General features: G+C 29.2%; 1 protein-coding gene across 3 annotated transcripts; it reads right to left on the reverse strand.

The window, feature by feature from the left end:
- Positions 1 to 94: 94 nt before the first annotated feature.
- Positions 95 to 11,304, reverse strand: LOC113376498 (bestrophin-4-like). 3 transcript variants are annotated; one of them, XM_026616442.1, is made up of 8 exons: positions 11,164 to 11,304; positions 3,442 to 3,552; positions 3,202 to 3,373; positions 2,134 to 2,991; positions 1,142 to 1,367; positions 810 to 1,082; positions 624 to 752; positions 95 to 381 (listed from the first exon to the last, which is right to left on the reverse strand). In XM_026616442.1, exons 1-8 carry the CDS (start codon positions 11,232 to 11,234, stop codon positions 113 to 115), a joined length of 2,109 nt encoding a protein of 702 aa, XP_026472227.1. In that variant the 5' UTR covers positions 11,235 to 11,304; the 3' UTR covers positions 95 to 112. The 3 variants fall into 3 exon arrangements, with proteins under 3 accessions (XP_026472227.1, XP_026472226.1, XP_026472228.1); XM_026616441.1 differs by having other exon boundaries at positions 2,101 to 2,991; XM_026616443.1 differs by having other exon boundaries at positions 2,101 to 2,991; positions 3,202 to 3,362; positions 11,164 to 11,228.
- Between the last annotated feature and the right edge of the window lie 2,275 nt (positions 11,305 to 13,579).

Here is a 13,579-nt window from a genome sequence, read left to right on the forward strand (position 1 = left end):
TACCAATTTTGGTTAAGCAAATGCAATGCATTTGTTTTTATAAATGAAATAACTTTGATTGGCTTTTAAAACCAATTATTTTACCTTTCGCACTACTTTTATATTGCATCTGTCAAGGTATTAAAGCTGCGTCTTCTTTATCTGTTAGAGAACTTCTCGATGATCTACCTTGAGCATTAACACTTGTTCGAGATGAATTAATTATCTCCATAAGCATTGCTTCATTGTCCATTAAGTTTTCTGCAACTCCTTGCTGTGCACTGATTGATCTAGCAAATTTCTTCATCATTCTTTCTTGTCTCTCCTGCTCTCTTCGCTGTTTCAAACGTTCAAAATTTTCATCTTTTGTGCTCTTATTGCTTCGCAAGCTGGTTGTGTCATCTTAAATAGAAAAATACGATTTATGACTTGCAACTATTTTATATTAATCATCATTTCATATCTTTTACAAAATATTTATTGATTTTCAATTTACAAAATATTTCAATTTGTAAAAAATCATTTCATTCAGCACCCATATAAAGTTTTATACGGAATTCGCCAAGGATCCTTCTTTGCGGAACTCTGATTTTAATCATTGTCGTGCATTACTGTTAATAAAAATTAACATATTCGTGTCTTACCTTGTTGTTCTGTAGGGGTTATGCCTTCAAAATCTGTGAGTGAGACTCCTGCGCCGATGTGTGCCTGAGCAGGTGCAGACGTGCTAAACATTCCATCCGTACCGGCTGCGTATCCCATGTTTTGAGGTGCTACAATATAAAAAAATAAATATGTATACAAGAAGATTGAAAGTAAACACAACTCACCTGTCTCTGACTGCGTTCGTATATAACTCGATCCTTTAGGCACAGGAACAGGATCCGAAGGCGGAGGCGGGCCTATTGTATTAGAAAACATGCCTACAACACTAGGCCTGTATTCAGGTCCTTTGGAAGTTATAGTCAACTGTTCATCCACCTCTTCAATAACTTGGTCAGCTATTCGCATACTACCACCAGCTATAGCTTTTCCATGCAAGCTAACCGAGCTTGTAGATCCCATGAGAGTCGGCACGTTATTCGGAACTGATCCAGAGCCACCTTTAAAAAATATTTTGATAAACAAAAACTATAATTTTTTTTGGTCAATTTATTACTACCATCTGTCTGAGTCGTCGTAGGCGATTTGTCATCGCGAGTGAATATTTTCTTCAAAGCATTCGTCACAGAATTAACCCTGGTTATACTTGTAGCTACTGCTCCCATGCTGGTCAGGGAAGATTGCGAATTACCAGAAGCATGTCGTTCGCGCTTTCGAATTGAATCTTTTCGCGAGGCAGCCCGAGCGACGAAATGTATACCACTAGCTGCATCATCGTTGGCATTCTGGAAATATAACATGAATTTATTAATTTTATCAGGACTTAATATCAAGGACCATTTATGAAAAAACTGCATCACTCTTTAAAATTAAAAAAAAAAACATCTCCATATGTAGCTATACTATACTCTAATATTAATTTTTATTTGGAAAATGTTTTTAATATAAATAGACAATAGCCGTGCATGCTCTGAATGATATAAATACAAGATTTTATAGAGCGTTAGTTTGTTAACACTATACATAGAATTTGAGTCATAAGTCAGATTTAAGTGATTGACTATACGATTTACGTGGCTGGTATTGAATAACGTCAAATAAGAACTAAAATTAATATAAATTCAAATGTAGTTATAAACTGAGTTAGTTCGGTTATTACGATCGATCTATATAAGACACACTACAGTAGTATTTCCTAATTATACAAAATCCTAAGCTATATCTCACAAATATTTATTGTTGTTTTTTGCTGTATGAATCTAATAATCTAGCTAGGTAGCAGTAAAAACGCTTAGTAAAATATAAGCAAAACCAGGCATATCAAATGTAATATATCAAATAATTTTGAAGAAGCTGCAGTTGTACTTCCAATGAAACTTTTCTCTAGTATCTACAAAGCTACAAATAAATAAAACTTATAATTTAAATTTAAACTTTATATAAATCGATCTGTCGTTCGAAACCTGATCAGACTGCCACCAGCATGACTGTATGAATTACTCACAAATCTAACGATACCTCAGGTGTATTTTCCATGAATTTGTAACTCACAGTATTCAAATCACTACCAGCCCCGTTCATGTCATCAATCTTGACACTACTTGGGTTAACATGAATGGTGCCTCGACCTCTAGGCGAAACCTCGATGTTGGCAGTTGAAGGCTGCGGATGTTCTTCTCGGAATTGCTGAGCGGCCACAGTATACGGCAAGCCAGCAGGAAACACTTCATCCCAATATTGATCTTTTATCAACTCTGGATGATCATGATGCATTTCATCCACTATGAGGTAGGAAACTTGCAGATTTCTGTCAACGAGCCAATTAACTTCAAAATCGTCGTCGTCTTCACCAAAAGGGTTTATAAGAGACTCGGCCACTTTAAGCCAACCCATGTAGAAGAAGAACTGTAGAGTTGTGAAGAATGGAAAATATAGATCGATCGTGTTCAAATATCCTTCCTTAATGATGGTTTGTTCGGTCCACTGCCTCGCCATGATAGAAGTAATAAAATAAGAATATACCGCCAGGGTCACCACTTGAGTGTAAACTAAAGGAACGCTAATCGTATCGTAGCTGATCAATGTTCCACATTGTCCACGGAATTTGTTTAGCTCATCTATAACAGTTTTAACGGCAAAGTCATCTCTGATCCTGCCTTCTTTTCTGGCTCTTGTCACAACGCTTGCAGCCCAAACGATTGGCAACCAATGCTTGGAATGTCGGGGAAACTTCGTGTTTAAATCGTCCATGATAACACGTTCGTTTTCGGTCAAAAGACCAGCCTCTAGTAAATGATCTAATGTAGGGAAACGTTTCTTGACACGGGGTGATATCATACTGAAGACCATAGTCATACATAGGCAGACGTATCGTAAAATTGTACGACGCATCAGTCGACCACGTTCATCCTAAACAAATTATTATCGTCAAACTCATAATATTCGTCAATAAAATTAAAATCAGATCGAAAATGAATATGCGTATTTAAATTCCAAATTAAGATAAAAATGCTACATTATATTGCTGCTTCCAATTCATTATGGGGCTTATAAAAAGTCCATAAACATAATAAATTTATGATGTCAATAAAAATATTTAACCCTCAATTACACCCTCACCTGTCCATGTATATTAGCACTAACGAAAACAGCAATTGGGTCGGGCCAGGGTATGCTCGTATATTGGCCCCACCATCTCGTCATAACAATTGATACATAAAAACCCAACACGAAAGACAAGGGAATTAAATCTGTGTATGTAGCACAATATAGTACTATACCTTCAAATATTCTAAAAAATATGTTAAATTATTAAAGTATATTTTTATTATTTACCTTTTGAAATTTGATAAGATTTACCTTTTAGCTTCAGCATCGAGATATAATCTATAGGTTAAATTTAGTATGTAATATAATAAGAGAAATGCCAGCAAATCGAGCCATACTAATTTGTAAATACTACCTCGCCACCTGGAAATTATAACATATGTTAAAACTATCTCAATATTATATAAAATAAGTAAATGCTGTCTATATTATGCTATATAAATATTATTAGGAAAAATAAGAGATTGATATAGTATGTAAGACAAGAGTAGAAATAATATCTATTATTATTGATTGCGGCTTGCTATAATAAATAAATAAAATAAATAAATGTATATAATATATTTTCTAATGAATGTATATAATACAACTTCTTTTTCAACAGTTCCTACTTTTCCTATTTTGTTCGAAATTATTTAAACAATTTCCTTTTAAACCCTAAATTTAAGTTTTACACCATCAATGATCAATTTATTCCGTACTTAATTCTTTTGTGATACTGCCCTTATTTTTTATTTTTCAGATTAGAGGAAATAAAAATAAAAAATGCTAAATGCAAATTTTATAATTCATCTGATCCATATGATTTTTTTAAAATATCAAAAAACATGGATATCATTGTCAACATATGATTTGTTTAAAATTTTATTTTGAACAAGAATCAGAACAATACTCTATGAGCTGTTCTGATGAGATTCCTTCAGAATTATCGATTTTTTTTCAAAACAAAATGTTTCAAAATTATTAATTATATTATAATGTTGATTTATTATAAAGTAATTAAGTTAACCTAATATATATTTATTAATCCAGAATTTTCAATTTATCATGTTTTAAGGCTTACCATTACAACTTACTCGAGTATAATAGGGATCCCTATTAGAGCATTATAGTAAAAATTCAAATCTATAATTTCAAGTTTGAAAAAAAAATCTTAAGAAATTTTAAACTGACAAGTAATACTTTTATTTATGGTAATAATATTAGATCTGTTTACAAATACAGAATGATACAGTGAATGCTAATTGTGTGCTTCATAAGGAAATATTGAGAACATAGTCTGTAATCAGAAGAAACTGAATTATAGTCCTAGATTTTGTAAGAACGAGTTTATTCCAATGTACACACACATGCAATATATATATATATATATATATATATATATTTATGTATATATACTAGCTAGCCCGGCAAACGTTGTTTAGTCATAAAAAATATTTCTAGACAATTTTTAGTATAAAAACTAACTGATTGTGAAATTAGAAGCATGTGTTATATGAGTGAAAGGAAAAGCTAACACAAATTATATGGAAGGTATACTCACTGCAACGCATGCCACATATAAATGTTCATGGGGCATATTGAAGTGAGAAACTGATTTCATTTAAATTAAATTAATCTAAACTAAAAAATTAACCTAATAGCCAAATCATAAACTGATTTCGTTTAAATTGATTTGGCACATTTGTAAATTCAAGGTTTTGATACATTATTACTGAGCTGTATTTGCTTTTTAATTACAAATTATAAAAAAATAAAATAAAAGACATTGATCTAAAAAATAAAAATAATCTAAGAGGTGATCAACTTAGAGGCAAGAAAAATAGATGTTCGCCGATCCTCAGACTAGCCAATGTTAGCCAATGTACTTTATATATATAATTTTGAACAAACAGTTTTTAACATGTATCCATCCAGTTACTAAAATGGAGCAAAATTAAAATTAAAGAATTAAAAAAAATTAATAAAACTTTTTTCAATACGGTCATTTTAACTTTCTTTATTAAATACATAATTCTTTTTCACAATTGTGACTCAAGAATCAAATCTTTTGTTCATCGTGTGTGGTATTTGTGTTATTTTAAACAATTTGTGTATATTGTCTACTGAAGAAGAGTCGAACTGGGATTCAAAACATTTGGATGCATTAAAAATTTTTAAATGACTTAGTTTTTTTTATAACTAGATGGAAAACTTGTTTGTTCATAACTATAAATCTTTCACCATCTGAAATATTATTACATTGACTAGGAGATTGACAGAGACAGATGAACTATAAATTTTTTTTTGAACATTTAAAAATTACAAAGTAAATATAAAACTTTGGATCAAAGGAAAATATATAACCTACAATGTAACGTCTGCATCAATATAGAGAACAACTTTCCAAGTTATTTATAGTATTAAAAGCAACTGTAATGCTTGCTTGCAATAATTCATCTAGGCTCTCTCCAAATTATATTTGTAGTGAATATCTAATTAAGATTTAAATTTAATCAAATTAAATTAGTAAAGCTAGAAGTTGTTATATCTAAAATAAATAGCCAAAGATCTTATAACAAACATATGTAGATCACAACATTAAGCAATATGGAATATTTTTCCACGTTGAAAATTTAATCTAATGACTACCATTCCCAAGAATGTGGTTGTCAAATGAGCATCTAATGTAAATATAATAAAATGAGTATAAAATGACTTGCTTAGCTAAACTATTAATACGGTTTCGTAAAAAAACAGATTACCTACATTAAATAGGAACCGAGCCAAAACTAACAACGCTTTTTATCGTACATTTACTTCACATTTGTTTATGGCATTAACATGCAGGTGTTAATTATATTCTTATATAATGTTTAGTTTGTTTAGCAATCACCTTTCAATCAATATTTAATCATGTTCTATTTTTATTGTTTGCACTGATGCATCTAGAGATTTGTCAATGAGTAATAAATATTTAATTGTATATAGGGTAAAGCGGGGCTTAAAGGTCCACACCATTTCCTCAAAAACAATGAAAGTAAAAAAAATGTTAACGATGATATTTTAAAGTAGAGGGCAAAAGATGCGTAATGAGCCATCATCTTGATTTTTACAACATCGCTATCAGAAGATACAAACAGCCATGAAGAATATTCATAACAAAAGTATTTTGTTTCGTCTGCAGTTTTTTTTTTGGTTTTGAGCTCTTTTATTTAGTTTATGATGCCTAAATATATATTTTTTCGTTTTGTAAGTTGTATTGTTATTACCGTAGAGTAAGTTATAGTAATCGTTATCGTTATCAATAAAAAAAATCAAAATTTAAAAAAATCAAATTTTTCAAAGTAATTTTTTTTCAAAAAATCTCAAAATTTCTCAAAAATCTGATTTTTTCAAAGTTTTGCAGAGTTTTTTTTTTAATATTTTAGTTTTCGGTACGAAAAGTTTCAGCAATTTGCCTTATATTCAACAGTTTTTTTATATAACTCTATAGAAGCTTATAAAAGCTTACATGTAGGTGGGGTAAATAGGACCAACTAAACAATAAGAAAATAGTAGATAAAAAAGTAAATTAAGTTAAAAAAATCATAAAAAATAATTAAATTAATAGTTATTTCATTTCTGCTGATGAATATTTCTCACGAAATACCAGATCAAGGTTATATACGGAGCATTGTTTGAAAAAAATGTGTTCCTAAAATTTTTATTTTGAATTGGTAAATTAATTTAGCTATTATTTCGTAAGATCTCTATAAAATTTAAATAAGACATTGTATCTGTTCGCCCAATAGTAAAAAAAGAAAAGAAAAAATAAAAAAGAGAAAAAAAAGAAGAAAAAAAATTAAAAAAAATAAATAAATAAATTTAAAAAATGGGACAGGTGACAACTTTTAGAAAACTTTACTAAAGAAACATATTTCTATGATTAGGAAATAAAAGGGAATTTACAATACATAGTTCGAAAGTTATTTGTTTGATATGCATTTCATTTCATTTGGTTTAGACAGCATATTTACTAAAAGTCCTTTGGACCTTTGCACCCCCGCTTGACCCTATTTATTAAATTTTGTAAATTATAATTGAGAATCACAAAGTATAATATATCATTTTTATAATGGAAAATATTTTTAGTTGAAAGTTTTTTCCAATAATGTAAATTACAAGAAAATGCAAATAACCACGATAATAATTTAAATATTTATCTTCGGACGTACCTTAAATTTTCTAATTGTTTGTATGTGAATGTATAATTTGCTGTACTAATTATATGTATTTATTTTAGTATACATAGTATACTATATATCTAATATCTAATTCACATTTAGTACAAAAAACTATTTATCAGCAGTAAAAGATTAATTATTCTAATAAAATATCACAAATGGTATTATAAACATATCGCCTGTGATAAATCATATGTATTCTGGCAAGTAATGACATCACCTAGTTGTGGGAATCAGCAAAATGATCTCATCGAAACAAACACGAAAAAGTTTAATATTGAAACAATTTTAGATAAAAAGAATTTGAATTCCACAAATCGTTTAACTTGACGTCATACAGCAGTGATATCAATTTTCACTTGAAAATTAATAATAAATAACAAATTTGTTTTGAATGAAAATAGATCCCATCACAATTAGAAAAGAGCAACGATTTGGTTGTCTTAATAAAAAAAATATATTACAAAATAGAATAGTATGACCATTGGGTTGTTTCTTAATAATCATTATTAAAAATGATTACAAAGACTTATAAATTGCTAATTTTTTATTGCTGTTAAAATAGAAATAAAACGTATTGATATACACTTTAATACTACATTTTACGTCGATGACAGAAAATAATTACAGGTAATCAAATTATACCTGAAGCACAGGTGTAAGTGACAGTTTTTCAATTAGCGTGAAATAACGTGATTATAATTAGCATAATAAAGTCTTTTCGCTAATAATTTATTATAGAGATGTATGTAAGTGATAAAGTAGATACGTTTTCATTTGGCACATAGAAAGTTTTTATTTGTTTTTATATATTAGGACCTGTATTTGTGTAAAAAAATAGACCTTTCGACCTTTAGTTATTAAAAAAAATTGATATAGTAGTCTGAACAAAATTTGTCTGGTGTTAAAAAAATGTAAACATTACTTATGCAATTAATTTTTTTTAACTTCTCATAGGGTAAGTTATAGTAATCACGAAAAATCGAAAATGAAAGTTTTTATATATCTTTACGTTTCAGGGGTTTCTGAACATTTTAGCATACCTTTGAAAAACATTTTTTTACACATTTTTCCGATAATCACTTTTTTTTCAAAAATTTAATATTTCTCAAAAATCTATTTTTTTCAAAGTAAAATTTCTTCAAAAATTTTAATCTTTTTTATAAAAAGTAATTTTTGGTACGAGATGATTCAGCGATTTGCCTTAAGGCACGATGCCATGCACTCCTAGTTTTTTGCATTAATTCAATATTATACAACAGTCAGAGTTACCTACAGAACTCTATAGGTTATAAGGCTAAATTACACATAAAAAAATAATCACAGAAATAAAGAAAAAGAAAAAGAAAAATTAAAATAAAAAAATAAACATAAATATAAATTAATTACAAATAAAGAAAAATAAATAAATAATAAATAAAATAATAAAAAAATGTAGTGATTGCTCCAATAAGCATTTTTTTACATTAAGTCTATAGGCAGTTTCTTGTATAATTAAAAATAACATATGTATCTATAATCTCTATAAGTCATTATTTTAAACCTTGGAACTTCGTTATTTTTTATCGGCGCAGTATTTACAAAAAACCGTCATTAAACAAAATCTACTACTGTTTTGGAATTTATCAATATATTTTGTATTGAAAACAGTATGGTCACACATATTTAAAAGTATATTTTTATATGTCATATATTATCATAGTTTATTTTTATCAATACACATTTCATTCTAATTACTCAAAGAATGTTGTTAATAGAATTTGAATTTTGTTACTTGTTGGATAGCTCATTGGCACGTGTACTCTTGATAATATCATAATAATTGCTTCAGAAAATAATTAAACTATAAAAATTGTATCAGTAATGTGTGGAAGATATCAGAACTAAGAATTACTATTGAATTCAATTATAAATTCTATAAAAACTTTTCATGTATTGGGATTGAACCTGAGACAAGTTTGTGCTAGCCCACATACTTAACCATTACACCACGATGGGCTCTATAATAATAATACAAACAGCTTCTATTTTTTTTAATTTAATGGACGTGAATCAATTAAATTTTTATGCATTAAGCATAAGTGTGAGTGTTGAAATAAATATGTTTATCGACGAAAGAGATCTTAGAATAAAATTACTTTTATCAGGAAGGTGGTTTCGCTCAATGGAAATATTTTTTATTATAATAATATGATGGTGAAATATTTATGGAAAACGTTGTTGTCTACTCTATAAAATAGTGAAAACAAAATTTATTTAGTTCGTGCACATATTCCAACAAATAAAACTAAACTAGTGGTGCATGGCATCGTGCCTTAAGGCAAATTGCTGGAACTTCCCGCACCACAAATTATTTTTTTTTTAAAAAGCTTTAAATTTTTATAAAAACTTTGAAAAAATTGGATTTTTGAGAATTTTTAATTCTTTGAACAATTTGCCTTTTCTTTAATTTGAAATATTTTTTTATATTTTAAACTTGAGTCAAAATATCAAAGCGCATTAGCGCCGCGTCGCAGTCTTACGGATAAACATCGGTACGGAACTCATATAATTGTAAACAAAACTTTTGTAGTTATTATAAAATCTCTATGAAATATCTGATAATTGATGTACATATGTCTAATAATCATTTTTGTCCGCTAAATGACATATTTTTTAACTTTTTTTACTGGATCTCCGAAACCGCTAGACCTGCTATCCCAAAAATTTTATCAATTCTTCATTTCGTCAATACAAATAAAATGTTTTTTGAATCACACAAATCGGACGTTTCGTTCTCTCAAAAAATCAATTACCATTTTTGGCACTTTTTGCCTCGTATCTTTGGAACGGCGCGACCTGCCTTTACCAAAAACTAATTAGCATGTCTCCTTATCAATACGAATCGAATGCTTTTTGAATTATTCAAATCGGTTGTTCCGTGTTCTTGCAATCGTGGACCAAAATTTGTATCCACACACACATACATACATACATACTTATATATACACATATACACACATACAACCATTTTTTCTAAAGCATGCCAAAATGTTCAGAAGACCTTAAAAGGTTAAGATAAGCAAAAATTTGTATTTTCGTTTTTATGCGATTACTATAACTTACCATACGAGAAGTTAAAAATAAAAATCTCGGTACGGGACTTAAAAAAATGCAAACTTTGCACTCATATTAAAATACCTGTAATACATCTGATAATTTGATGTGCATGTCCAATAATTTTGACCACTAAATATTATTTTTTTTGATATTTTTTCTGGATCTCCGAAATCACTGTATCTGCCTTCTCAAAAACTTGTTCATTCCGTTAGTGCATTTAATGATTCATTCAAATCAGACTCTCAAATAGGTTGAACCGTTTTTTGAATCATTCAAATCGGTTAATCCGTGCTTTCAAAATCGTCGTCAAAAAATTGTATCCGCACAAACACGAGCACATGCATGCATTTCTTCTAAGGTGTTTTAAAATGTTCAGAAGGTCTTAAAAGTAAAAATATGCAAAAAGTATAATTTTCGGTTTAACATTACGGTAAGTTAAAAATACACCAAAGAAATGTGCAAATTATTTTTATAACTGCGCAGGATAAAAGTTAAAAATTGTTTTTACGATGCTCTTTGTGTAAAGGCGCGACATAGCAATATCGTTGTTCAAATACATTATTACCGCTATAAATTCGAATGAAATTGCTTCTCATTTTGACATGGACAGACAAAACAGTACGGAAATTTTTCCGAGTAGACATTTCTCTTATTTATTTTATTCACTTACCTTAATAGCAATTTGAGGAAACATCCAAAACCACGGCACGTGGCTACTTGCGCCGTATAGGTAACAGTCATCTTAATAAAATTGTCTTTTAGTTGATCACAGATTGATTCGAGTTAATTTAAAATTTCGTACATATCACTATTCTGTTTCAGAATATAGTCATCGTTTAAAAATACTGTAAAAAAATATGAAATCTTTTGTTAATAGTGCGTGAATGTTGATTGTAGTAACACATAAATATGAAGTAACGTGTAAATGAATAATTAAATAGATTACATCACTGTTGGGAAAATATTTTGTGCTGTATGGATGATGAATTTCTTAAAATTAATTCTAATATGACACATGCTTGGGCACTAAAATTGACAAATTTATGGAATTTAAACATTTTTGGAATAAAAACTATACCTGTAATCAATAGCACTACACTGTCACACTAATTGTTAACTACAGGCAATTACCAGCTCATTGAATTGAAATATAATAATTTGCTATTATTTTTTCAATTTTTCAAATGAACAAAATATTGTTCTATAAAGATATCCAAAACATAATTCTATCATATATTAGGTTGTCAAATATCTCCCTTCCGCTTTTTTGCTCTTGGTTTATAATACAAAAAGGCGGATGGGAGATATTTGACATCCTATTATATACAGGGTATCCCAGAACTCAACGTCAAGCCGAAACGGAGTGAGAGTATTGACCATAACTGTCCTGGGAAAATTTAGAAAAAAAAATCATCTCACTTTGTTTGGAACCTTGAACTTTGATGAAATGAAGCCAATTTCTCGGATATTGTAGTTAATTTTTATTAAATTTGTTCATTTAAACTTTGAAATCTTAACCGTGAAGAACAATTTTAGGGCCATAGTCAAAAATAATAACACAATTGCCCCAAGTTTTCTAGAATTAAGACCATTTGTTGAACTATCAAAACCGGTCGAGTTCAGAAGCCATGCTTTAATTTTTTTTTATTAACCATTCAAATTACAATATGTCTTAGTGAAGACATTTAGTAATTGATATGTTATAATATATAATTTATTTAGAAAGATTAATCATTGGTAATTCTTTCTAGTGTGGATAAATGCTGTTACTGATTACTATACAAATGCTCTTTAAAAAGAAAATGTACTAAAGTGACTTGATAATCCTCACACTCATATATTTTTCTTCTATTTTTTCCAGAGCAGTTACGGCTAACACTATCACCCTGTTCGGCTTGACGTTGAGTTCTTGGACACCCTGTATATTGTAATCAATATTTTCTGTAATGCAACGCATTCTCAGTTAATATAAGCCACAATAATAATAATGTCATTTACTCAAAAACGGCTAAACCGATTTAAAAAACTTGAAAGTCATTTGATGTATTTTGATAAGTACCTACTAATAATGATTAGTTTTACCAGACGACCGGCCAAGCTGTTTCTTTAGAATTAATAGAAAAATGCAAAAATCCAAAAACTTTTCGAAAGATATCAGTTGGGAACTGTGGTGATTAGTATTTTGTAAAGATCAGTGAGCCCTTTCTTCGATTTTGATAAAACTTTATGATGATAGAGTTCAAGGTCTAAAATATTATTACCGGTGTTAATTACGAAAAAGTCTTAAATTTTGCCAAACTGTATAGTCACAATTGTAAAGTAGATAATCTCAATTTTCTTCAACTAAGTCTATTATTTGCATAAATCTGGAAGTTCATGCAACTTGCCTTAAAGCAAAATGCCACTTACGACTAGTTTAAATATTCATATTTGGTATTATCTTGAATTCAACATAAAAAATAACAATATAACACAACAAGACACTTTTGTACACATTTTAAACTTAATGCTAACAACGACACCAAAACTAACAACATGACAATTAATAGTAATGCATCAACAAATACATTTATCACTTAATAAATTTATTACCACAGCAAACGCCTACACATTATATCAATACGATATGATTTTGCATTGTTGAAATATAAAATAAACTAATTATAAATGCAATAAGATACATTATTAAGTCCGTTATTTGTAGGAAATCGCGTCACGCGTTGCGATCCGCTCCTGAGAGCGGTACATCACCGTTTGTATGACATACGATCAAAATGTTCCCTATATAATAAAATATAAATATATAAGTTTGTATAAATAGTACGAGGGCTGGTAGAAAGATACTTTAACACTAGGCGTGAGTGGCATTTTGCATTTGCATTTTGCAAGTTTATCAATGAGAAATCAATATACAGTAGAAGACATTTTGCCCGGTAACGAACAGTTCGGAATGCCTGATAGTCGAAATATTCGTTTTCTTCAAAATTGTGCCTTTTATAGGAAATAAAAACGCTCGAGGGTTGTTAGAACGTTTTCGGGGTGGTTCGAAATCATTCGAAAATACACGCTATTCTTCGGTAATCGTT

Source organism: Ctenocephalides felis, unplaced genomic scaffold (assembly GCF_003426905.1).
Source record: "Ctenocephalides felis isolate EL2017-DRISC unplaced genomic scaffold, ASM342690v1 CF-g0.4_SCAFFOLD_01886, whole genome shotgun sequence".
In the NCBI taxonomy this organism is placed as follows: domain Eukaryota; kingdom Metazoa; phylum Arthropoda; class Insecta; order Siphonaptera; family Pulicidae; genus Ctenocephalides; species Ctenocephalides felis.

What these genes read in the sequence shown, in the direction of transcription:
- LOC113376498 (XM_026616441.1), bottom strand. Translation starts at nt 11,234, where the DNA reads ATGACTGTTACCTATACGGCGCAAGTAGCCACGTGCCGTGGTTTTGGA. An exon ending in CTCGATGCTGAAGCTAAAAG is followed by an intron (nt 3,374 to 3,441) that starts GTAAATCTTATC and finishes CATATTTTTTAG; the next exon opens with AATATTTGAAGGTATAGTAC. An exon ending in GTGCTAATATACATGGACAG is followed by an intron (nt 2,992 to 3,201) that starts GTGAGGGTGTAA and finishes TAATTTGTTTAG; the next exon opens with GATGAACGTGGTCGACTGAT.